This window comes from Pyrus communis, chromosome 17, assembly GCF_041283825.1.
Source record: "Pyrus communis isolate YQ-2024b chromosome 17, ASM4128382v1, whole genome shotgun sequence".
Classification (NCBI taxonomy): domain Eukaryota; kingdom Viridiplantae; phylum Streptophyta; class Magnoliopsida; order Rosales; family Rosaceae; genus Pyrus; species Pyrus communis.
In genome coordinates this window covers 3,791,432-3,815,556 of record NC_142581.1, presented here as the reverse complement: position 1 = coordinate 3,815,556, position 24,125 = coordinate 3,791,432, and the positions used below count along the sequence as shown (strand labels likewise).

At 37.7% G+C, this 24,125-nt stretch overlaps 3 protein-coding genes and 1 long non-coding RNA gene across 11 annotated transcripts; all 4 read left to right on the top strand.

Moving 5' to 3' along the window:
- Positions 1 to 745: 745 nt before the first annotated feature.
- LOC137707582 (putative galacturonosyltransferase 14) lies at positions 746 to 5,217 on the top strand. Of its 4 annotated transcripts, none has more exons than XM_068446484.2 (6): positions 746 to 1,494; positions 2,426 to 2,481; positions 2,631 to 2,786; positions 2,939 to 3,529; positions 3,685 to 3,987; positions 4,231 to 5,217. In XM_068446484.2, the coding sequence occupies exons 1-6, from the start codon at positions 1,284 to 1,286 to the stop codon at positions 4,513 to 4,515; spliced, it is 1,602 nt and encodes a 533-aa protein (XP_068302585.2). In that variant the 5' UTR covers positions 746 to 1,283; the 3' UTR covers positions 4,516 to 5,217. The 4 variants fall into 4 exon arrangements, with proteins under 4 accessions (XP_068302585.2, XP_088545771.1, XP_068302584.2 ...); XM_088689645.1 differs by having other exon boundaries at positions 772 to 1,470; XM_068446483.2 differs by having other exon boundaries at positions 792 to 1,494; positions 2,628 to 2,786.
- Positions 5,218 to 7,233: 2,016 nt separating this feature from the next.
- LOC137708373 (membrane-anchored ubiquitin-fold protein 1) lies at positions 7,234 to 12,557 on the top strand. 3 transcript variants are annotated; one of them, XM_088689646.1, is made up of 6 exons: positions 7,234 to 7,559; positions 8,018 to 8,234; positions 9,083 to 9,247; positions 9,867 to 9,961; positions 10,041 to 10,436; positions 12,408 to 12,557. In XM_088689646.1, the coding sequence occupies exons 2-4, from the start codon at positions 8,102 to 8,104 to the stop codon at positions 9,920 to 9,922; spliced, it is 354 nt and encodes a 117-aa protein (XP_088545772.1). In that variant the 5' UTR covers positions 7,234 to 7,559; positions 8,018 to 8,101; the 3' UTR covers positions 9,923 to 9,961; positions 10,041 to 10,436; positions 12,408 to 12,557. The 3 variants fall into 3 exon arrangements, with proteins under 3 accessions (XP_088545772.1, XP_088545773.1, XP_088545774.1); XM_088689647.1 differs by having other exon boundaries at positions 7,236 to 7,559; positions 10,121 to 10,436; XM_088689648.1 differs by lacking the exons at positions 9,867 to 9,961; positions 10,041 to 10,436; positions 12,408 to 12,557 and adding an exon at positions 9,323 to 9,576 and having other exon boundaries at positions 7,236 to 7,559.
- Positions 12,558 to 14,576: 2,019 nt separating this feature from the next.
- LOC137708037 (chaperone protein ClpB3, chloroplastic) lies at positions 14,577 to 19,689 on the top strand. The gene is made up of 10 exons (XM_068447005.2): positions 14,577 to 15,127; positions 15,235 to 15,453; positions 15,851 to 16,088; positions 16,221 to 16,416; positions 16,641 to 16,695; positions 16,866 to 17,016; positions 17,261 to 17,569; positions 17,690 to 17,955; positions 18,215 to 19,141; positions 19,227 to 19,689. The coding sequence occupies exons 1-10, from the start codon at positions 14,867 to 14,869 to the stop codon at positions 19,554 to 19,556; spliced, it is 2,952 nt and encodes a 983-aa protein (XP_068303106.2). The 5' UTR covers positions 14,577 to 14,866; the 3' UTR covers positions 19,557 to 19,689.
- A 653-nt stretch (positions 19,690 to 20,342) lies between these two features.
- On the top strand, positions 20,343 to 21,958 carry LOC148689278 (uncharacterized). 3 transcript variants are annotated; one of them, XR_015958356.1, is made up of 5 exons: positions 20,343 to 20,478; positions 20,568 to 20,729; positions 20,822 to 20,895; positions 20,988 to 21,067; positions 21,378 to 21,958. It is a non-coding gene; the product is annotated as an uncharacterized LOC148689278 (long non-coding RNA). The 3 variants fall into 3 exon arrangements; XR_015958354.1 differs by having other exon boundaries at positions 21,374 to 21,958; XR_015958355.1 differs by having other exon boundaries at positions 20,363 to 20,511; positions 21,374 to 21,958.
- Positions 21,959 to 24,125: the final 2,167 nt, after the last annotated feature.

Sequence of the window (24,125 nt, the reverse complement as noted above, 5' to 3'; positions counted from 1 at the left end):
AATCTCATTCAATTTCTTGGCAATCCGTGGTATATTAATTTGATTTGATTAATGACTTAGATCCTATCAATAAGTGACTTTTGTATCATTCTCTATTTTTCATCTTTATTTTCTTGAAAACAAAAGCAATAACTCAATAGTTGGTGGAGGTGTATGACCACGTCATTTATAAATAACTATTAATAAAAGCGTAAAATTTCCTTGTATTTTAATACCACTGACCCCATCCCACTCAGTGTAAACGCTGCATAAACAGGCAGTCTTATCGAAGCTTCTCTTGTATAACCCATGTTAGACTCCAGTCGAAATATTTTGATTTGTGATGCTATCAATATATCATCCCAAATGTTACATCATCTTGAGTTACGCATAACAGTGGATGCTCTATTTCTATAGGCGAATAATGCGATTTTTTTTTTTAACTTAGATTTTTTTTTTTAACTTATACAAAAAGATATACCTGGCCGTTCTAACATACTAATTGTAATTTATCTTCAATTTTAACCTAATTAAATTTGTTAACGCCCAACTAATTATCTTAATCAACCACAATCAACCATCAACCACATAACCACAATCCACCCATCTTAAACATAGGAAGTTTAGGAACACCATTTCTCAATTTAGCCCCAAACTTATCCTCAAAGGTCAAACCTTCCCTCCCCAATTCTCTCTCTAAAGCCCAACACGGTTTTGTGTTTTGACTTTAAAAATAAAAAAATTGAAGAAAATCAAATATTAAATTAATTAACAAATTAATTATTAATTAGTGATTACTTTATTATTTTCCCGGAAAACGAAATTAGATCGGACTAATCGAGTCGATCAATCAAAGACGTCCTCACAAATTCGGAAGGAAAGCTTTTGCACAAAAACAAAAACAAAACCCAAAAAACCAATTATTTTTTTTTCCCTCTCTTCTTCCTTTCTCTCTCTTGATCCATGCTTCCCGACCCAGAAAACCACAATAGATTGTTTGGTTGAGATCTGAAATTAATTAATTAAAAAAGGGGGGAAGAGGAAGGAAAGATTGCCCATTTTTCGATTTCATCGAATCTCCAATGCGGTCTTCGCGAAGGCCCAGAAGAAAGAGCAAAGATTTGAGCAGGAGGAGCGGCAGATCTGACTTGGGCAGCGTCGAATCTCGTTGTGGGTGGGGATTTGGAGTCGGGTTTGGATCTAATGGTGAGGTGGGCATGGGCGGCGGTGGCATTGAGTGGCGGTAGGGCGGGCGGTGCTATTGAGTTGCAGAAGAATAAGAAGGAGGGGCTGCATAGACGACGATGCAGCTTCACTTCTCGCCTAGTATGAGAAGCATAACGATCTCGAGCAGCAATGGGTTTATTGACTTGATGAAGATCAAGGTCGGAGCTCGCCACATCTCTTATCGAACGGTTTTCCACACCATTCTAATCCTCGCTTTCTTATTACCTTTCGTCTTCATTCTCACTGCTGTTGTTACTCTTGAAGGTGTCAACAAGTGCTCCTCATTTGGTACTCTTTTTATTTATGTATTCATTTTATTTATTTTTATTTATTTTGTCAATCCCAATTGATTTTTTTTTCCTTCAGGTTTTGTTTGCGTTTAATTGCTTGTTTATGATAGTTATTGATGGATCTTGACTTGCCCATTTGATTGTTATTGTTAATGCTGGCTTGATTGGATCAATCCGATTGAATGGTTCTATTAACCGGGTCCATTTGATTCGCAACGAAATCTAAATCAAATCAAATCAAATTTTGATTGATGGGTCTCCTCGTATCGATTCCCGTGTTGGCAATCTGTTAGTTTAGGAATTCAATGCCATTGGGTTGGTTTGCTTATGCAGTTCTGCAGTTTATCATATATTTTTTGCGAGATTTGAGGTGGATCAAATTGTCCATTTCATTGTGATGATTGGTTCGATATGAATTAAGATTTGAGATGTTCTGTATAGGATGACTATTGTCAAATCAACTATTCATTTACGAACATCCATTGTTTATCTAAGCTAGCTATTTGTTTAATCTAAAAAGTCGAGATTGAAGAGTAATAAGATTTCCCACTTAGTTTACCAAGTCAAGTACACCCAGAAGGGATTGTATGCTTACTATTTTATTTAATGTGTTCAAGGATTATGGAATAGGCTAGGTGATCTCTGGTACTTAAACCTTAATTAGAATTGTAGGCATAACACCGATTCTCTAAGTTTGTCCCTAAAGAGATCTATGTTCTTCCCTTATCTTGTGATACTGTAACCATCTATAACTCTTCATGATTGATCATCTGGTTTCTTAGATTTTCAACTTTTTTATTGTAACTTTGTGTTTGCTTTCTATGCCTGCTTTTATTATCTATATGTTTCTTAGGTTATGCACCGCAGCTTTTCTCTAACACTTTTGACATTGAATTTGTGACTATTGTTGCTTTACTCTTGTGCTTCAGACTGTTTAGGTAGGCGCTTGGGACCAAGGCTTCTGGGTAGGGTTGATGATTCAGCGGTAAATAACTTTTTTCTCCAGTTGCTATAAATTTTTTTTTCCCTGAGGTTACATCAACCAATTCTGTATTTAAGTTTTGATTTCAGTCAGTAAGTTTAATGTATGATTATCTAATCTGGATCTTTGTGGTTGTGGTGACGACACAGCAGAGACTGGTTAGAGACTTTTACAAGGTTCTAAACCAAGTGAACACTGAAGAAATCCCGGCTGGTCTAAAGCTTCCAGATTCATTTAATCAACTTGTTTCCGAAATGAAGAACAACCAGTATGATGCAAGGACCTTTGCTTTCATGTTAAGAGCAATGGTACGTTGTGTTCTATAAAAATAAAAATAAAAATAAAACGTAATTTGGGTCATGTTTAGTATAGTGCATTAATAATTTTGGAGAAACCCTTGTTAACTGTTAGCACCCTAAAAATAATGTTTTTTTTTTTTTTTTTTTTTTTTTTTTTGTAGATGGAGAATTTTGAAAAGGAAGTCAGAGAGTCTAAGTTTTCAGAGTTGATGAACAAACACTATGCAGCAAGTTCTGTACCCAAAAGTATTCACTGTCTGTCTCTGCGTTTGACTGATGAATATTCATCCAATGCTCATGCACGCAAACAATTGCCTCCTCCAGAATTACTGCCATTGCTCTCTGACAACTCCTATCACCACTTTATTCTATCAACTGATAACATTCTGGCTGCTTCAGTTGTTGTTGCTTCTGCTGTCCAGTCATCTCTACAACCTGAAAAGATAGTCTTCCATGTCATTACTGACAAGAAAACCTACGCGGGTATGCACTCATGGTTTGCACTCAACCCTGTGTCCCCTGCTATTGTTGAAGTGAAAGGTGTGCACCAATTTGATTGGTTAACAAGAGAAAATGTTCCAGTCCTTGAAGCCGTAGAAAACCAATATGGAATCAGGAATTATTACCACGGGAATCATATTTCAGGGGCCAATCTTAGTGCTACAACTCCACGGACATTTGCATCAAAATTGCAGGCTAGAAGTCCAAAATACATATCCTTACTCAACCATCTCCGGATTTATATTCCTGAGGTAACCCTCTTCTTTAAGTTGGAGACTTTGAGTCGATTGCAGTTCTTTTATCTTTTTGGACAGGTGTTCTACATTTATTTGATAAATTTTATAAGATTTTCTTGTACTTGTATTATGTCGAAGTGTGTTTCCTGATCATCTGTATATTGTGACAGCTATTTCCCAACCTTGATAAGGTGGTTTTCCTAGACGATGATGTTGTGATTCAACGAGATTTATCACCACTTTGGGAAATTGACCTTGGAGGAAAGGTCAACGGAGCTGTTGAAACTTGTAGAGGTGAAGATGAGTGGGTGATGTCCAAGCGATTCCGGAACTACTTCAATTTTTCCCATCCCCTCGTATCAAAGAATTTGGACCCTGAAGAATGTGCATGGGCTTATGGGATGAATATTTTTGATCTCAATGCCTGGAGAAAAACAAATATTAGAGAGAATTACCATTCCTGGGTGAAAGAGGTAAAATCGAAGCAGTAGAGCTTCCCTTACTTAGGGTTCTGTTCATTTTTTTCATTTTCTGGTGGAATGATGAATCTGGTGATAATTGTGATGTAGAATACATATGCAGTCATGGTAATTCTTTTGTTAGTTTCATTTTCTTCGAAATCATCTTCAACTGCATTTTACTTTTCCTTGGAAGTCAGTTCTTAGCTCTTAACTTGTGCATTGTTTTAATTTACTTTAATTGGTTTTCCTGTGCAGAATCTGAAGTCGAATCTGACAATATGGAAGCTTGGGACCCTGCCACCCGCTTTAATTGCATTTAGAGGTCATGTTCACGCAATTGATCCAAAGTGGCACATGCTTGGGTTGGGTTATCAAAGTAAGACCGATATTGAATCTGTGTCAAGGGCTGCAGTTATACACTATAATGGTCAGTCAAAACCATGGTTGCAGATTGGCTTTGAGCATCTTCGGCCATTTTGGACCAAGTATATCAACTACTCGAATGACTTTGTAAGGAACTGCCACATCTTGGAGTCATAGCGGTTGTCTAGAGGTGCTCAAACAGGAGATAGAACAAGAAAAGACATGATTATATGGTATTCATGAAGTTTTTTTTGCAGCTCGAAATTTTTCAAGATATATTTGAGAAGACAAGCAGAAAATTCACCGTCGGGGTAGAACTTCCCAGTTCCGGAATCAATTTCATCCCCTGAAATTCTGCAGACAACAACCAGCATCCTCATTATAACAGCATGAGATTCATTCTTTCATTCTGTAACATAGCAATCTGTCCTCATTTTTTGGTTCGGAGAAAGGATAGTATTATTGATCTTCGTGGCGGGGGGTTTTGCTTGATTTCTTTGCACACATGAGAATAAAGTGAAATTCAGACGACAAGGTGCCTTATGTCAATAGCATCATACTGGTTGGTGTAGGGAAGGGAAAGGCTAGGACAGGTCTTTTGTGAGGCTCTCCCATTAGCCCAGATATGTTTCTTTTCGCTCCATTTTTTTTCCTTCCGAAAATATTCTCTCGTATTCATTTTTGTTAGTAGCCATTTCTTCCCCCCTGTTTATTTGATATCACGATGTTGAACTTTAGGAGTAGGACATGGAGATTGCTCTGTTACAGGTCCCATTGAATTGGGGAGCTGTTTTTAGGTACATCGATATCGGTATTTGTTTATGTACTGTTCACGATAGACATTTAAAATGTGCACATAAATTCTTTTTTCCCGGATTCTATTGTTCGTGTTTATGGTATTTCTATATTCTTGCTTTACAAGTTTGGCATCCTTGATTAGTCATGTCATCTTGAAGATTGAGTGATGAGTATAAAACCCTAGAGGGTTGTTGGTTCAACTCAGGCAACCGTCGAAAATATTTCTAGACGGCTGACGACCGATGTTTTCTTGTTCTGCCACGGAAACGATGTCGTTTTCGTTGTCTTTGGCGTGGCGCTTTGGAATGTATCAAATTTTAAACCCATGATTATTTACTAATTAAGGATTCTTACAAGTGGAGTGTTCTAAGTTGGTGATGACAAGGAACTCATAATCTTCTTTAGCAATTTTGATATTTATTTTGCAATTTTCATTTACGAGAGATTTTCTAGTGAATTTTTTTTTTCTAATTATATAATTACATGTGACATTTCGTCTCGAAAAAGAATCTCTTGCATTAGAGGAGGAAATGATTGTAGTTTCTGATATTTCAATGTCTACGTTTCTAATTAATTAATTTGGCCCACATTTGATTAGACCCTTTTGGCATTTTGCGTTTATATATAAATAAAAATCTATTTTTTAAGTGCATGATTAGCGATGTATTAGTGGCACTTAGTTGTTAATTGTATAAAAAATGAATTTGATTATTCCAAAGCCTAACAATTTAATTGGAAGAATCTGAAAACCTCTTGGACATACATACATTCATGCGGCATTCGCATCTTACTGTCGATCAAAAATCACTCTTCTCTGAACGATTTATTTAAACTGACATCTTACTAATAGTTAGAAATCTCCGACGTGTTTTTGACTTGTGTGAATCTCACATTTCATCAACAGTCAAAAATCATTTACGGACGTTCAGGCCAGCCATAACAAAATCCTCAATACATGACCAAAAAGCCGGAGGCCAAAAGGAGGAATGTTGATGTACCCAAAACCACATACAAATGTACACTGCATCTGTATGCAACACGTGCAGCTCAAAATTCGGATCCTTGCTTTGCTAAATGTGGAATTAACGTCTTATCATCAATCATAAATCATTTATTAAACGTGGATGATTTATATTAAATTGACATCTTTTCACGTGTATGTTTGACTCGTATGAAACTCACATTTCATCAACGGTAAAAAATCACTCTACCGACGTTCAGGGGCGGGGCCGTAACTAAATCCTTATTACATGACCAAAAAGCCAGAGGCCAAAAGGAGGAATGTAAACATTAAAGACAGTAATGTCTTGTTCTCCATCATCTCAGCCATCAGCCATCAGCCATAATTCATCTACAGATTTTGAGATAACGACCTTTCTCCCACTACCCCCCCTTCAATTTTTGGGCCACCAATCCAGCCCGGCACCTTACTATTTTTTTTGTTTGTTGGATAAACGATATTAATTTTTTCTTATATTTTAAAATTATTTTACAATGCTAATTAGCATTTAATGAAAAAGCATTAGATTGATAGATTCGTCGTTCTCTACTACTACGATATAAATTAATCACAATTCGTTGAATTAATATCATCATTAACTGTGAGTCCTTTGTGAAAATGCAGACGTTATTTTGTGGTTATGATTCGTGAACAAGACTAAAGGTAACATGTATGTGTGAGAGAGAAACTTATGTTGAAGATGTTATCGTGACTGCATCATAGTCAATCAAGTATTGTCATGTATTTTCTTTTGAGTAAACTACTTGATCAGTGATCGTCTCATTTACTATATTATCAGGTATAATAAAAAATTTGAGATAACTGACAAGTGAAAATATAGTAAATCGAACAATCACAAACTTACCTTACCAAGAAAATATAGTAAATCAAACAGTGCCCAGCTCATCTTATGGAAAAAAAAAAGTCAGTGTGTCGGGAATACGACTTAGTACACAAAATATTATAATACAAATAGTTGGATACTTAAAAAAAAAATTTCAAACACTAATTTTATAACACTTAATATACCGTGACATGTTTCCGACACAATAAAAATTTCTCCACCTTACCTTAAAAGAAAATTGAAATAAGAAGACGTTGGAAGAAGTGGAAGAAGTGGTAGGTCGCAAAAGCCAAAGGTGACTTCAAAAAGAGAGAAAAATGTGTCCAGTTCCATGGCTATAGGAGATTGCAAGGAGCAAGGAAATGGAGGCATTGACCCCAGATTTGGAAGACTTTGAAAACTCCGAAACACCCTCGTTTGTTTCCAGGACCTTGTTATTTGATCTCTTCTTCCTCTCTGACTTCCCTCTCTTTTAATTAAATCCAATAAACTCCCATTCCACTTCTTCTACCGGATTTCTGAACCACCGCTCATCAGACTCTGCAGAAAGAGAAGAACCCAGATCAGTTTTGAAGCCAAGTAAGCAAAAACCCATCAAAGTTATTCCATTTTTTCTACTGTTTTGCTTTGTTTTGTGGTTTTTTAAGACTTTGGAGACCACCCAGTTGGGAATTTTTTATTTTTATTTTTGGATTTAATCAGCGCCCATTTGATCAGTTTTTGAGCCAAGTGAGCAAAAACCCATCAAAGTTCATCCATTTTCTTTACTTTTTTGATCTGTTTTGTGATTTTTTTTTTTTTTTTGACTTTTGAGTATTTTTAAAGTTATTTGGATTTAATCGGCACCCATATGAAGCTTTTAGCTGGATTCGTGGATGCTGACAGCTAAACCACAGCTGTTAGTGATTTCCATGCTGTAAAATAGCAAGCCTTTTGGCTTACTTTCCATTTGAAGATTGCTGTAACTTGTTTAGTTTCCTTGTATATTTTCTTGCTGACCAATTTAAGAATCTGGTGTATTGATTGCTTGCTTGTAGAAAAAAACCAAGATACTTCTGGGATTTTCAAGTCATTTGAACAAGTAGAAGAAAAAAGCCTTTGGAGTTGTGAGATTGTTGGAGATGGCAGGGGTGCAAGATCAATTGGAGATCAAGTTTCGGTTGACTGATGGATCAGATATCGGCCCCAAAAGCTTTCCTGCTGCTACCAGTGTTGTAAACTTGAAGGAAAGCATTCTTGCTCAATGGCCTAAAGGTTGGTTCTTCTTTTTCGTTAAAATCAAAAGAAAAATTAAGTCCTTTGCCGTTTTGGTGTTTGATTGCAAAACAATCAATCTCAGCAGTCAGAAAGATTGTATGGAAAGTTGCGGGAGGGAATTCGAATTGGTTGATTTCGGATCATAGTTCATAACCCTAATCTGTGTTTGAATTTTCTGTGAAGTGATACCTTAACCGGACCATCATCTGATTTACAATTGACTACAGTCTTAGGAACATACTGTGAACTTGTTATTTCATTTGAAAAAAATAATTGGCGATCAGCGTGCTTTTTTGTTATTTCACTCAAATTTTTAATGTCATGGGTTTAATTGATAATATCTTTGTTCTTTCTTGCTTCTCTTCCCCTCTTTTGGTCTTAAACTTTTTTTTTCTGAATTGCGTAACCAAATACTATCGTACTCTCTTTGGGGAATTCGAGGGTGACAAGTTAAGGTTGTTTTAAATTTCGATTGCATTTTTGGTTCGTATGAACATGATTAAAAGCACCCTTGGGATGCTTATGTTACATGGGCGAGCGATTGATGACATATCCTGTTCCTTTTATAGGCAGCCTTTTCGAAGGTGCTTATGTGATTAAACTGATGATTTTTATTTCAGACAAGCTAGCTAGCTGTAATAAGGGGCACGACCTAGGAGCATTAGAAGATGAAGCAATGGCACTCTGAAATCTTTGAATCTCACATGTTTTTCATGCTCTTTAACTGTTCTCATTTACCATCATAAGATCACTCTATTTTGTTATTTATTTCCATGCATGATGAACTTCGGTCGCTTGATTAATGTGTTTGACCTATTTAACCACAATAAGATTGTTTTTACCAGAGAAGGATAATGGACCGAGGACTGTCAAAGATGTCAAGCTAATAAGTGCGGGACGAATACTGGAAAACAACAGAACAGTTGCAGAGTGCCGGAGTCCATTATGTGACGTCCCTGGTGGAGTTACAACTATGCATGTCGTCGTTCAACCACCTTCACAGGAGAAAGGTACACCATATTTATGAGATTTACAAAACTATAACCAAAGCTTTCTGTATAAAGAATTTCTTGTTTCGCTTGTAGCCAACATCTCAAAGAAGATAATCTCGATCACTTTTTTTCTTTTGGCAACAACTTAGAAGTGAAAAAGTAAACATGGTCCTTCTGTTTTGAACAGCACATGCTTCTTCTTTCCCGAAGCGGGGTGGGGAACATCTGTTTTCCAAACTAAGCAGTTTCTTTAATTTTTTTCACTTGCTATTTAATGGAATTCATGTTCATAACATAAAGAAGATACCATTTTGTCTATTAATATTCAGTTTATTTTCCCTTTTGTACGTGATTATCACTTTTCGATTGTGCCCAATTTTTCTCCTACCCATATTTGATTAAGAATGTATGTGGCGGAAATGGAAAAGACAAGTTTTGATAGATTATTTCGATGTTTGCAAGTATATGTCATTCTCACTAAAGTTTGTTAAGCCTGCACTTTTGTTATTAGCCACCTTTTGAGTCGGAAAAACACCGAAAAAGTGCTGCATCATCTTAACCACCTGTCATGACTAGAAGAGATTGTTTTGCTTATATGCTTCCACATGATCTAAAATTTAATGTGTACCTTTAACAGAAAAGAAACCGATGAGCGAGCCAAAGCAGAACAAATGCGTTTGTGTTATATTATAACTTTTGCAGCTCAGATAGTGGGGATAACATCATTCTTAGGTGAGTGTTCATTGCTTCTCTTTCGTGCCTTCTCTAAATCTTATCGAATCCGCCTTTACATTGTCTCTCTTATCGCTAGGTGAAAGAGAGTTGGAGCTAATAAAAGAAAATGAAATGGATAAAATTGCTGATAGATTCAGCTCCATTGGAATTATGCAGGCTTCTTGTCACATGTCATGCGTTGGTGCAGGTCCGTCATGCTTTATTTGCTGTTAAGTCCGTCGGACTATGCTACATCACACATTCATATCTAAGATTTCTATGTAAAGAGTTCTTGTGCTGCATTTGTATTCACGTTTTACAATCGAATTTGTTTCATTCACCGTGTATAATTTTCAATCGTACCATCTTGGAAATCATATTATGTCAAGGAATTGGCAAAGCTCGTGACGGGGTTGCCATAGTGCTGCGTTTTGCACTCCGTTGTGTGGTGCAACAAAATGCTATGCCTCCACAGCTTGGGCCATAAACAAGGGTTTTAGTTGTTGGAGCAATATTAGAAAATATGAAAATAACAGAAGAATTCCAATGATAATAATCATAAAGAAAATAACAACATCAATAGTATATGAGATTAATATAAATAACTAGAGATATAAAGTTAGAAAAACTGACAAACTTGGAGATTGAGGCTTGCATAAATGCAATGTCCTAAAGATAGAATTTCGCCCCTACTCTTGTGCTTGTAGTTCGGTAGGCGTCCATCTCCCAGGATTCAACAATCTATAATCCGAAGTCAAAGCACTTCAATCTTCGGACTCTGACGAACTTTATATATTCCATACTCTCAAGACACGACTCGGAATTTGACTCACGAAGCATGAGAGAAACAAAGTGGGGAAACTCTATTTCTCAAGAGTAAAAATTAACTCTAATTTTCTATCTTTAATACCAATGGTTTCATGGGTTTAAATAGAATCCAATTTCTACTTATTAAAGAGATGTAACTTTTCATCTATAAGTATACATCACTTATCAAGGAATACACCTAAACAACATAACCTTTCCAAGAAATTTGTTAACAATATTTTTCATTCAATTATTAAAATTATATATTACAATATATAATTTCCAACAATATAAGTCTACTTCCTAGTGTTAGCAAAAGTCCCAACATATATATATACTTTTGAGGACTTGAAATTGAGAAACAACTACTCTCATATGAAATATAATTTCATTAGATGGATTGTGCAAACTATTAAAATAGTCAACCTAGTAGGGGATCCAATCATTAAAGGTTAGACTAGAGAGTGAGTTGATCATCGAGGGGAATGAGGCTAAAGCCAACATAACTAATGAATTAGCCGAGCGGAAACCTAACTTAGTTGATTGGAGATCCCATGGTCTAAGTTCAATAGGCAAACTGGTTGGGCATGATTCAAAGAAGTTAACACACTATATACCTCATTCCTATGATGGAAGAAGTGTGTTGTCTGCAGAAGTTTAGGATGTATATTTATACTTAATGACAATGATATCTTATAAATAAGAGGAATATTGCAGAGTATTCTTAATCAGTGGTCACCTATGTGAGAGTAGAAGTGGGTCGCTTCTATGAGTAAGAGATGGCTAAATTCTCTAAAGCTCTCATGAATCCGGGATTTGTTCAGGACCAAAATGAACACAACCGTATGAACCAGAATATATTAGGATTAGTGATGTGTGTTGCTTATTGTCTCGGTTTACTACTGCGGTGAACAGTTCAAGATTTTATATTCACTGCATCACCAAGTAAATCCGATAAGTATTCACTAGGGTAAGTTCAAGTCCAAAAGACACATCTCCCGATGCATCTCTTGTCCGTCTATACTCTCAAATTCTTCCTAATTTTTCATTCATGTGGGGGATTGTTGGAAATTATATATTGTAATATATAATTTTAATAATTGAATGAAAAATATTGTTAACAAATTTCTTGGAAAGGTTATGTTGTTTAGGTGTATTCCTTGATAAGTGATGTATACTTATAGATGAAAAGTTACATCTCTTTAATAAGTAGAAATTGGATTTTATTTAAACCCATGAAACCATTGGTATTAAAGATAGAAAATTAGAGTTAATTTTTACTCTTGAGAAATAGGGTTTCCCCACTTTGTTTCTCTCATGCTTCGTGAGTCAAATTCCGAGTCGTGTCTTGAGAGTATGGAATATATAAAGTTCGTCAGAGTCCGAAGATTGAAGTGCTTTGACTTCGGATTATAGATTGTTGAATCCTGGGAGATGGACGCCTACCGAACTACAAGCACAAGAGTAGGGGCGAAATTCTATCTTTAGGACATTGCATTTATGCAAGCCTCAATCTCCAAGTTTGTCAGTTTTTCTAACTTTATATCTCTAGTTATTTATATTAATCTCATATACTATTGATGTTGTTATTTTCTTTATGATTATTATCATTGGAATTCTTCTGTTATTTTCATATTTTCTAATATTGCTCCAACAGGTTTTAGTTTAGGTACAGAGGTTGAGAACTACATAACTTTTGCCTTGTAATCAAACCACCCATGGAGGGTCAAGCTAAAAAATCTGTGTTCTTCATTTAGGTTGGATTTGATCTGGAAATTTATCGATCGATTCACAATGGAGGTTTTGGAATTGGGTAGTGATTTCAACACACTCTGTTAATCATGACCGTTGATTTTACTTTGTAATTTAAGGGCTACATAATCATAAGGGTGTGTATGAAGTGAGAAAGGGCATGTGGAAAGCATTATCCTTTGATATTTATCCTAACCCCGTTTGTATTCAAGATTATGAAGCAAAGCAACTTGCCTAGCTTAAATTTTTGACATGGTCTAGGCAGTCATTCATTGGGCTTAATTACCAAGAAATGATTTTTCCAGCTACCGAGCGGTACTTCATGTGTTATACCATTTGAATACCAAAAAATTTGAAAAGTTTCTCGTAGGTATGCTCTTCGGGAGTTGCCTCTTACTTTCTTGGACATTTTATAGTTAATTTCTAGTGATTAAGAGTATTTATCTATCCACGGATGAAGTTATTATGCTTGATAACTCTTTTCCTTCGTATCTTTTGTGTGTGTGTGTGTGTAAAAACGTACATGATTAAAAATAAAAAAGAAGAAGTTTTCGTGTTTTTGTGGAGACCCCAAAGTGCCCATGAAAGAGAGGAATGTATGTTGGGATTGGATCATGTTCCTTCTTGTGGGTTTGGATTGAGCAACATGTTACACCTTAAACAACACATAATATCATATGACATTGTAGTATCCATTGTAGGCCTATTTTACTGAGAGAAACGAGAGGGAAAGGGACAGTGGTAGATAGAGAGAGAGAGAGAGAAAGAGAAGATCGTGAGAAATTATGTGTGTTATTTTTTCATGGCTTATGCTTTTATTTATAGAAAAACTTGCTCTTTAAGTAATACAAATTGTACAAAGAAATATCTTCTTAAAGATATTGTAGAACACATAATTTACTAAAATTTGCACAATTACACTCCTAATAAAATAAAATTGTGTTTCACAAGCATATATTACCTACTCTAGAAAAACATACACATCCTTACATTTTGGTTAATCCGGCCCCCACCCGTGACAAACGTGGCAATTTTTAACAAGTCCAAACCAGTGGTGCTCTTACTGGAGGAGACGGACAATTACTTCACTACCATAGCGTCTCGCGTACCTTGTGCTGGTTGAGGCCGATCAAATGCTATACATGCGATGCTAGAACGGCCTCATCCAGTACTAGTTACATAACACTAACATTAACTAGTTGATACCAAACGACATTGAGGTGCTACACTATGAGAGATTGTTCAATGTAACCGGAGCATAAGGCCATACGCCACATGTTATTTATATAATTAGTGGAATTTTTTTTCATGTATCTTTCTAATTGTATAATGATATGTGGTGTAACGCCGTGTGTTCGGTCTATAAATATCTTCTGAACCAGTGCCACAAAAGTTATTATCATACATATCTTCTCATTTGTTGTAAGGTCGACGATATGTGTGCAGTAAAATAAAGTAAATAAGACACAATATTTACGAAGTTCGGCAAGTGTGCTTACGTTCTAGAGGCATCAGTAATACTTGCTTTCATTATCTGAAATAGTAAGAGTGCAAAATAATTCTCACTATTTTCTCTTTTATTTCTAGCTTAGTTCACTAGTAATTTCTTCCGCATTTCTTTTCTTTCCTCTTCTCTTCCTTTCCTCCATAAATCCTCTTTCTTTCCTCTATATGTTTTTCTCTCATCTCTTTCTTCTTCTTCTGACTTCTTCCTATATGCTCCCATCTTATAGGCAAAAGATTATTATAACAACACTATTCACTTTACAAACTTTCCTCAAATGAATAATGAAATACTGTGTATGAATAGTAATCCATTCATTTTTCTTCATATGAATAATAATTCATCAGATTTTTCTTTAAATAAATAATAATAAACTATTCATGTGGGTCATTCATATATTATATTACAACATCATTCAATTTGTTAGTCCTCATATTCATCAGATCCAATGGTTCATTAAACAACGCCACGTGTACGATCCGCAGAAGTAGGCTTATCACCTACACTATAGATGCTACAGTACCAAATAATTCTCGACGATTCCAGACGTCTCTTCTCTTTCTTTTCGGTGACGAAATAATAATAATAATAATATAAATTAAATTCGAAATTTGCGCTTCGTTCGTTCGCTTCACTCTCACTGAGACTCGCTTCACGGGAAGCTGCGAGAAAGCTCTCCACAGAGTCCGCGTCTTTTCTCAATTCCCACGCAAAGCCAAATCTCCTTCCTCCTTCCTCCTTCTTCCTCCTTCCTCCCACCATTTCAAAGCAACCTCCCTTTTGCTCCTCCTCTGCAAAGACGGAACCCACTTCCCACAACGCTCCCACAGCAATCACAACCTTTTCTTCGAGCTCCTCCAATGGCGTCGGCGACCTCCCTCGCTTCTGGGGTCGCTCTTGTTCATCTTCCCCAATCGGGTTTTCCCAAATGCTGCGATAAGGCTTCCGTCTTTGCCCGCCCCCACTACTCCCTCAGCTTCAATCCCCGAGCCGACTCCTTTCGGGCGTTAATTTCACGGCAATTGACTCCGAACGGTTCGTTCCGAATCGGGTTGTGGAGAACTAATCGGAATTCGAGGCCTTTCGTCGTGCGCTGTGAAACTTCAACTGGAAGGGGAAGGGTATGGTTTATTATTTATGTTGTTTTGGCTTAAACGACGTGTTGGGTTTTTTATTTTTGTGTAGAAGGTGTGGACGTGACGGGGTTTTGGTATTTATGGAGTGACAGATTACACAGCAGGATTTTACAGAAATGGCGTGGCAAGCGATTGTTTCGTCGCCGGAAGTGGCGAAAGAGAACAAGCATCAGATAGTGGAGACTGAACATCTGTTGAAGGCACTCTTGGAGCAGAAGAATGGTCTTGCTCGTCGGATTTTTTCCAAGGTTGGGGTGGACAGTACCCGGCTTCTCGAGGCCACTGATAAGTATATTCAGCGCCAACCGAAGGTACCTTTCGGATTTTCGCTGTAATGATTCAGCACACGAATTTGGTTTTGTTTATGAACTTTGGGGTTGCTTGTTTCACTCTTGAATTTACTAATGCGTAATGGGATATTAGATTAATGACCGAGGATAGCTGTGAGCCCTGCAAACTTGGATTATGATCTGTCTGAGTATGCCGTTTCTAGATTGTTGTAATTAAAAATTACGGCTTTGGGAGGCCATTAAAGCGTAAGATGGCGTTGGAGTGAGGTTTCCATCATGGTTTTCAGGCGGTGTATGAGATACTAGAAACACGTATTCAATTGACTGATAGGATGACATAGTACATACATTCGCTACTTTAGTGTTTTTATGCTGAACCTGTGATTGACTTATGTCCGTTTCTGTCTAATTACAATAGGTTTTTGGTGAATCTGCGGGCTCAATGTTGGGACGTGATTTGGAAGCCTTGATTCAGCGAGCCAGGGATTACAAGAAAGAGTATGGGGACTCATTTGTGTCTGTCGAGCATTTGATACTTGGTTTTTCTCAAGATCAACGGTTTGGGAAGCAATTATTTCGGGATTTTCAAATATCCAAGGAAACTTTGAAATCAGCTATAGAATCCGTAAGGGGGCGCCAATCAGTTATTGACCAAGGTTGTACCGTATTTCATTACTTTTTCGTTGCAGTCTTCCCATGGTGCTTGATAGCCACTTCAGCGTTCTGTTTCTTATGCTATCCTTTAATATCTTGTTGTACGGGATTGTGACTCTCCATTTATGTTGCAGACCCTGAAGGGAAATATGAAGCACTTGAAAAGTACGGAAAAGATTTAACAGCTATGGCAAAAGTAGGAAAGCTTGACCCAGTAATAGGAAGAGATGATGAAATTCGCAGGTGCATCCAGATTCTCTCCAGAAGAACAAAGAACAACCCGGTGCTGATTGGTGAACCAGGTGTCGGAAAAACTGCAATTTCTGAAGGGTGAGTACTTAGTTGTTTGCCTGTGTATATGTGCATATAGATATATGAAAGCATTATTGGCTTCCCGCATAAAAAGCTATCCAGTTCTGGCATATCTTACGTTATCTGTAATCTTAGTTATTCAACAGCTTGCTCAAACATTAATTTATATTGACCTTCTTTGGAGGCCTTGTAGTGACTTAGTCTCTTTTGTGTACATCAATCTAACTCTAGCTCTTCAACAGGCTTGCTCAAAGAATCGTGCAAGGGGATGTTCCACAAGCTCTGATGAATCGTAAGGTGTGTGCTCTATCTTGAGATTTATTCCTCCTACCAGTAATATGTGCTTTCCCCTCACCGCCTTGTGCATATGCTCTGCTATTGATAAATTAGTTATGGGGAAAGTAGTAGCACAGTTCTGATAAATTGGTTGCAAAATCTAGATATTTACATGACCAATTCCTTTACAGTTAATATCCCTTGACATGGGCGCACTAATTGCTGGGGCAAAGTATCGGGGAGAATTTGAGGACAGGCTGAAGGCAGTACTCAGGGAAGTAACAGAATCAGAGGGCCAGATAATCCTTTTTATCGATGAGATCCACACAGTTGTTGGAGCAGGTATTAAGCCTTCTAATCTAAGGTTATTTTCATATATTTTGGTGGTATAAGCATTTAATGATCAATCTTTTAATATCTTTTTTTCTTCTGTTCCTGTTGTCCTTTGTTATTGAGTTTGTTTGGTCCATTGAATTTAATCCATTAACGTATTTGAAATCTAGTAATAGTTCCATTCAGGGGGTTTGGTTCGTTGAAAAATAATGATATTGGCTTTAGGGAGATGATGATGTATTGTTACGATCAGGTGCTACAAACGGTGCAATGGATGCTGGTAATCTCTTAAAACCCATGCTTGGTCGAGGAGAGTTGCGGTGTATAGGTGCAACAACACTGGATGAGTATCGTAAATATATTGAGAAAGATCCGGCATTGGAGCGTCGGTTCCAGCAAGTTTATGTTGATCAACCTACAGTGGAAGATACCATTTCAATACTCCGAGGACTGCGTGAGAGATACGAGTTGCATCATGGAGTCCGCATTTCTGATGGTGCACTGGTGGAAGCTGCAATTCTTTCAGACCGTTACATCAGTGGGCGATTTTTACCTGACAAAGGTAATACTATCACAACAGATACAATAAACATATTGAACTACTGCTTGAACTAGAAATTTATCCATGCACTTGTGTGAGATGTCAGTGTTACATGGATCCTAATATTCCCTTTGATTGCAGCTATTGACTTAGTTGATGAAGCTGCTGCTAAATTGAAAATGGAGATTACATCAAAGCCCACAGCCCTTGATGAGATCAATCGTTCGGTGTTGAAACTTGAAATGGAGAGGTTATCTCTTACAAATGATACAGACAAAGCTTCAAAAGAGAGATTGAACCGCCTTGAAGCTGAGTTAGCTCTCTTAAAAGAAAAACAATCCCAGTTGACTGAGCAGTGGGAGCATGAAAAATCTGTCATGACTCGCATTCAGTCAATCAAGGAAGAGGTACGTACTTTTCACGTGTTTTCCTCGTAGGTTTTGTTTTTTAGAAATTCGTTAAGTCCTGTTTCTCTGTATAATTCTGTTCTCTTAGACCAGTTAACATGACAATTATTTATATTTTTTCCAAAACGTATAAAGATACATAATTCTGAAGGAGAACGACTAATTATTAATTAACTGGGTTAATAAGTAAAAAATGGGAAGATAATTTGAAAGAATTTGGCTATTAGGTAATAACTGACAAGTCTGTGTAATATTACAGATTGACAGACTAAATCTTGAGATCCAGCAAGCCGAACGAGAGTATGATCTCAACCGTGCAGCTGAGTTGAAGTACGGGAGTCTGAATTCTTTGCAGCGCGAACTCGTTGATGCAGAAAAAGAGCTCGATGAGTATATGAGGTCTGGGAAGTCCATGCTGAGAGAGGAAGTTAATGGAAGTGATATTGCTGAAATAGTAAGTAAGTGGACTGGTATTCCTGTTTCCAAGCTTCAACAATCGGAGAGGGAGAAGCTCTTACATTTGGAGGATGAGCTGCATAAACGTGTTGTAGGTCAGGAGCCTGCAGTGAGATCAGTGGCTGAAGCTATTCAGCGGTCTCGGGCAGGTCTCTCAGATCCTCATCGCCCCATTGCTAGTTTCATGTTTATGGGTCCCACTGGTGTTGGGAAGACAGAACTAGCTAAGGCCCTCGCCTCCTACTTGTTCAACACGGAAGAAACACTTGTAAGAATCGATATGAGTGAGTACATGGAAAAGCATGCTGTTTCAAGATTGATAGGAGCTCCACCTGGTTATGTGGGGTATGAGGAGGGAGGACAGCTGACAGAGGTGGTTCGCCGGAGACCATATTCAGTTATTTTGTTCGACGAGATAGAGAAGGCACATTCTGATGTGTTCAATGTGTTCCTTCAAATTTTAGACGATGGGAGAATAACTGACTCGCAGGGTCGTACTGTGAGCTTCACCAACACTGTCATCATTATGACCTCAAATGTGGGTTCACAGTACATACTAAATGCTGACGATGACGACACTCCTAAAGAGTTGGCTTACGACACTATAAAGCACCGGGTACTGGAGGCTGCAAGATCAATATTTCGCCCCGAGTTCATGAACCGTGTTGATGAGTACATAGTTTTCCAGCCCCTGGACCGTGATCAGATAAGCCGTATTGTCAAGCTACAGGTAATTCGAAAGTGCTTTTGGCTGACTCTCGTTGTTGACATATATATCATCAATCTTGCTCACATCTTTTACATTTTTATCGCAGTTGGACCGAGTGCAAAAGAGAATTGCAGACCGCAAGATGAAGATCAAGGTGAGCGATGCAGCTATCGACCTTCTCGGAAGTCTTGGGTATGATCCAAACTACGGCGCCAGGCCAGTGAAGCGGGTGATACAGCAGTATATCGAAAACGAGCTTGCCAAGGGCATACTGAGAGGAGAGTTTAGGGAAGAAGACACAGTGGCCATAGACACAGAGGTGACGACATTTTCCAGTGGCCAGCTCCCCCAGCAAAAGCTAGTGTTCAGGAGGTTGAAAACTGACTCAGAATCTCCGGCTACACAGAACCAAGAGGCTTTCTCGGAGGCTCGGTAGACGATGACAAAGTTAGGCAGAAAATATAGTCGGAAGTTTTCTCTTGTACATGACCTTTTTTTTAATAGAAAATTATGAGCTTTAAAATACGCTTTAATCTTTTGGTTCCCAATAATATTTCATATTCCCGACATCTTATTTCTCACGGATTTTGTTGGCTACCCTTTATCAAGGTTGAAGATTTGTGGTTTTTAACTCTCGAATGACGATGCGTTATATGACGTGAAAATTGATATAAAAGATGTAAATATTTGTTTACGCTAATAAAAAAATCCGAAATCACTTGAGTAACAATCTTTTATGTCTTTTAGTAATCAGTAACAGTTGAAGTAAGCATATACGAAGTTAAGATATTTTCTTAAACTCTGACGTATTTACTCAGCTTTATCAATAAAACTGGTATTAAACAACTATGATGCATGTAATAGAAGGAAGGAGAGGAGACTCATTAAGTGTGGCCTTTCTTGAAATAAATGTGGTTCTATATACGTTTTTTAATTTGAGCTTATCTTTATTTCAAAAAAAGTTTTACCGAAATTTCAGTAGATTTTATTAGTTATTTTGTTTTCATGCACATCATGGCTTCGCTATTATCCGAATAATGACCGCAATGTCTCGGTTTCCGTGCACACTGGACATCGGGATGGTCTTTGTTGGGCGACGGACACCGTTTGATTAATAAATACACACGTGACCTTCCTTGAGTAATCACGTGACCATCTGTCAAGCGTAATAGTAAAAGACCCTTCTCGGAGAGCCGTTGGACAAATTCAATAGTGTCTGTACCGTTGGATTAAACAGTCGGACGGTGGTTGGATATTTGAGTGCAAATTTGCAGACGGGTAGTCAGAAGTGCCGCGTCAACACTTAACGCTCTTGAGAAAGTGCAGAAAATTGAGGCGAAGGAGCCAAATTGAAATGGGTACTCCGTCCACCGAGCTCCAAGAACAAATGGGTAAATTCCGATTTTTTTTAATTTTTTTGTTGTTAATTTTTTTTTCTTGGTGGCAGATGAAAGGGACGAGGAAGTGGTGGAGGAATCAAAAGGAGGGAACTTTGGAGAGGCGATGGAAGGAGTGGCCTCAATAGCACTTTTACCATGTGGGTCTCTCTCCGGCCACTTCATCCACCGCCAGGACGCCAGTAACGTCTGCTTCGGCCTTCAGGGAACCGGTAACTCCTTTATCTGTCGATTTACCCTCTTGCCACGGTAAATTTCGATGCTTGCTTGCTGCTGATGAAGTTTTATGTACCGCGGTGGTCAGAGTTGGCATGTGAAAAGGAGTGCAGCAGGGGCGAGGATTACCGTATGATCTAGCTTGCAATCATAGATTACAACGTATGATGGATTTTACATTGTTCTTTTACTCTGTAAAATTTACCCTTTTCATATTTTTCTAAACTTAAGGGGATTTTTGTATATATTTACAGAGGAAGAAAGAAAGGGTTGTAGTTGTGGAGTACAGAGGCCATGGTGCTGCCCGGTTGCAGAGCATTGATCATGCTCACGGGTAAATCTTTTTATATTTTCTTGCTGATTTTTCTTTAATTACAGATATTTTTACCCAATTTTTGTTAAAAGTTGCATGCAAGCTTTTGTTGAACAAGCCCGATTAATAACTTTTTTCTTTTCAGTTTTTATGTTCTTGTGCGCTCGAGAGTTTGATACAACTCAGTCGTTTTTTCTTTTACGAAGAATAACCTCTGCTTACTGCCTCGCTACAATTTCGTGTAGTTTCATTTTGTGATTTCTGCTTTCGTGATTGACCATTGCTTGTAGATGACATGTTTTGTGTTTTGTTTGCGGTCGTTGGTAGGCAGTTGCGAGGAGGATGTTGTGGATCTGGTTGAAGAACAGCATGGGTAGAACAAGGTTTTGGTTTCCCTTAACAGTGAGACTGTTGGAGTGAAATTTCCTACGGAAAGAAATACCTCCACAGATTTGTTGACTGCAATCCTCACGTTCGCCGAATCCCTCATAAGAGGCGTCTCCGAATAGTCTTTCTCCGTAGCTTGTCTGGGCGGAGTACTTGCAAGAGATACTCTGACGATCAAGTCAGTCGATAGATTTTCTATTCTCTGGTTTCTCTCGAGCTCTGATTGCGTACCTTGCTCATTAGCTCCTCCATATTTATAGGACTACATGTTAGGGGAACAGTACCACGACTTGTCTTCCTCTTTAGTGGTCATCCGTAGCAGAGGTAGTTATATAGACACAGACTACATGCTTGGGAAACAAGTACCACAACTTGTCTTCCTCTCCCTCTTCCTTAGTGGTCCTTCGTAGTGGAGGTAGTTATCTAGACACGTTTCCCTTCTCTTGCGTCTGTATATTTTGTGTGAGCTTTCCTCACAGTTTATCCTGCAAAACATCATCTCTTTAGATGATTGGTATTAGCCCATGAGTCGAAATCGGATTTTATCCTCCTATAATGCCCCATTTTTCCCTTTTTTACGTATGCAAAATAAGAGAAAACTGAGTTTTTTGATCGCATGATTCCTTGAAACTATTTTCTTTAAGCCAAATTAAAACTTCAAGCATTTCTTTCTAAAGCCCAATTTGTGGAAGCCATTTTTTCAATGCCTAATTTACTATAGCCTTTGCCTAACTCTCGAATGCTCTGATATCTTCGTAAAATTTAGGAATTATCATCTTAAGCATAATTTATGAGTGTAAACCGACACCTAAACCATAATTCAAGAAAGTTAACTGTCGCGTAACTTGTGATAATTAGCTGACTCATTCGTATAATTTACCAACATCATAGCTTAATTTATGAACTTGGAACACCTTCTCATAGTTTATGAACGTGGACTATCTTCGTATGACTTACTAAAGTGGTCTGACTCTTTTCGTAACCTTACGAATGTGGACTATCTTCGCATGATTTACGAAAGTGGACCGACTTTTTTCGTAACTTTACGAATGTGGACTATCTTTGCATACTTATGAAAGTGGACTGACACCTTCTGTAACTTGCGAACGTCTACATTGCATGTCTATAGGCTGCATACTTGCACCTATGTATGCGCGCGCGCACCTAACTCTCTCTCTCTTTACACACGCATGCACACACACAGGCATATATTGGGACATTGACATACTTGCACGCAACGTATATGTGCATATCTTCGCATATCTACATGCGAATCTCTGCACACACTTTTCGTTTATATATATATATATATACATATATCTCTATGCACACATATATACATATTTATATGTCATTACCTTGGGTTCAACGTGTTTCATAATTTTATGCTAGTTAAATTCTATCGTCACGTACGCTTTTTCATCTTTGAACATGTGCTCCGAAACAAGCTCTCTTCTTTCAATATTCTTGTCAAATCGTCGTCTCTCGTCACTAGATTGTGACTACACACTGAAATATATATATGTCTTGTCCTATCTACTGGGTTGTCTATAGCCCCTGTCCCCTCAATTAGAGTTTCATCCATCCTCCATATGGATAAAGATTTACGTCTAAATTCTTTATGCACTCATTTCTCTTTTTATAAATTAAGTTTCTTCTTTACCCAATTTTCTTCACTTCATCCGCTCAGTTTTCCACCAAGTATGTGATTTCTTGTTTTAGAGTGGCTTCTTGGCTTACATGTAATTTTTTGATTTCGAACTCTTCATGTGGGAATATTTCAAACATTCAACTTACGTTTACGGGTCCAAATTCCTCTTCTTATCTTCTCGAATCAATTTCGACGAGCAAGTTTCCCATCATGTTCCTCATGTCGAGACGTATATATTGGTCTAAATATGATGGTACTCCACCATACTTTGAAATCGTCAAGGCTCGTGACCAATGTCATGTTCCAGATGACGTGGACCTCAGCCCACTTCCTGCCGGAGCCGACATGTATTCGGGTTCCGATATCCCAGCTGGGTCTACTGTTTTGTCTCCAAATCACTTAGGGGTTATTATTTTCTCGCTTCACCCTATGATTCAGCTTATCTTATTCTTCACAAATACTCATCCTATGCAACTGAACCCGAACTCTTACTTGGTTATGTCAATCTTCCTGGCATTATGTTTGAAGTTAGGCGTATCCTTAGGTTTTAAAGATTTCCTTTATCTCTTCGACTTGATTACCATTAAGGGTGAAAATAGTTTCTTTAATTTTAAACCTAGATATCACAAAAAATTCATGTCATTGGATCCCTCGAGAGCCTAAGATTGGAAGAACCACCATCTTCTGATTTCGGGGAATTGGAAAGCTCCCGAGCTATCTCAACTATCTATCCCTTCTACTTTTGGTCATAGACCTGGTATATAAATTTACTTTTGCTATCAGCATTTCCATAAATATGTAAACATAACTTACCATGAGCTTCTTTCGCATCTTTATTAGATGGTCCAGAACAGATAATCTCCAATGGCCGAAAGTGTTGGCTAAATAGGTTTGTGATGAGGAAGATATGGAGCTCTAGAGAAGTTGCTAACACTCTTACCCAAATCACCTTCTTTTCGCAACTCTATCATTTACTTCCCGTATTGTTTGGTCGATTAGTTGTTGCCCCCAAACCCCATGCTTAGATCTATCTTTGCTTTT

Coding starts and splice junctions, on each gene's coding strand:
- LOC137707582 (XM_068446483.2), top strand. CDS start 1,284: ATGCAGCTTCACTTCTCGCCTAGTATGAGAAGCATAACGATCTCGAGC. Junction 1,495..2,425: donor CAACAAGTGCTCCTCATTTG/GTACTCTTTTTA, acceptor CTTGTGCTTCAG/ACTGTTTAGGTAGGCGCTTG. Junction 3,530..3,684: donor TCCGGATTTATATTCCTGAG/GTAACCCTCTTC, acceptor ATATTGTGACAG/CTATTTCCCAACCTTGATAA.
- LOC137708373 (XM_088689646.1), top strand. CDS start 8,102: ATGGCAGGGGTGCAAGATCAATTGGAGATCAAGTTTCGGTTGACTGAT. Junction 8,235..9,082: donor TCTTGCTCAATGGCCTAAAG/GTTGGTTCTTCT, acceptor TGTTTTTACCAG/AGAAGGATAATGGACCGAGG. Junction 9,248..9,866: donor ACCACCTTCACAGGAGAAAG/GTACACCATATT, acceptor TACCTTTAACAG/AAAAGAAACCGATGAGCGAG.
- LOC137708037 (XM_068447005.2), top strand. CDS start 14,867: ATGGCGTCGGCGACCTCCCTCGCTTCTGGGGTCGCTCTTGTTCATCTT. Junction 16,089..16,220: donor CCAATCAGTTATTGACCAAG/GTTGTACCGTAT, acceptor TTTATGTTGCAG/ACCCTGAAGGGAAATATGAA. Junction 16,696..16,865: donor AAGCTCTGATGAATCGTAAG/GTGTGTGCTCTA, acceptor ATTCCTTTACAG/TTAATATCCCTTGACATGGG.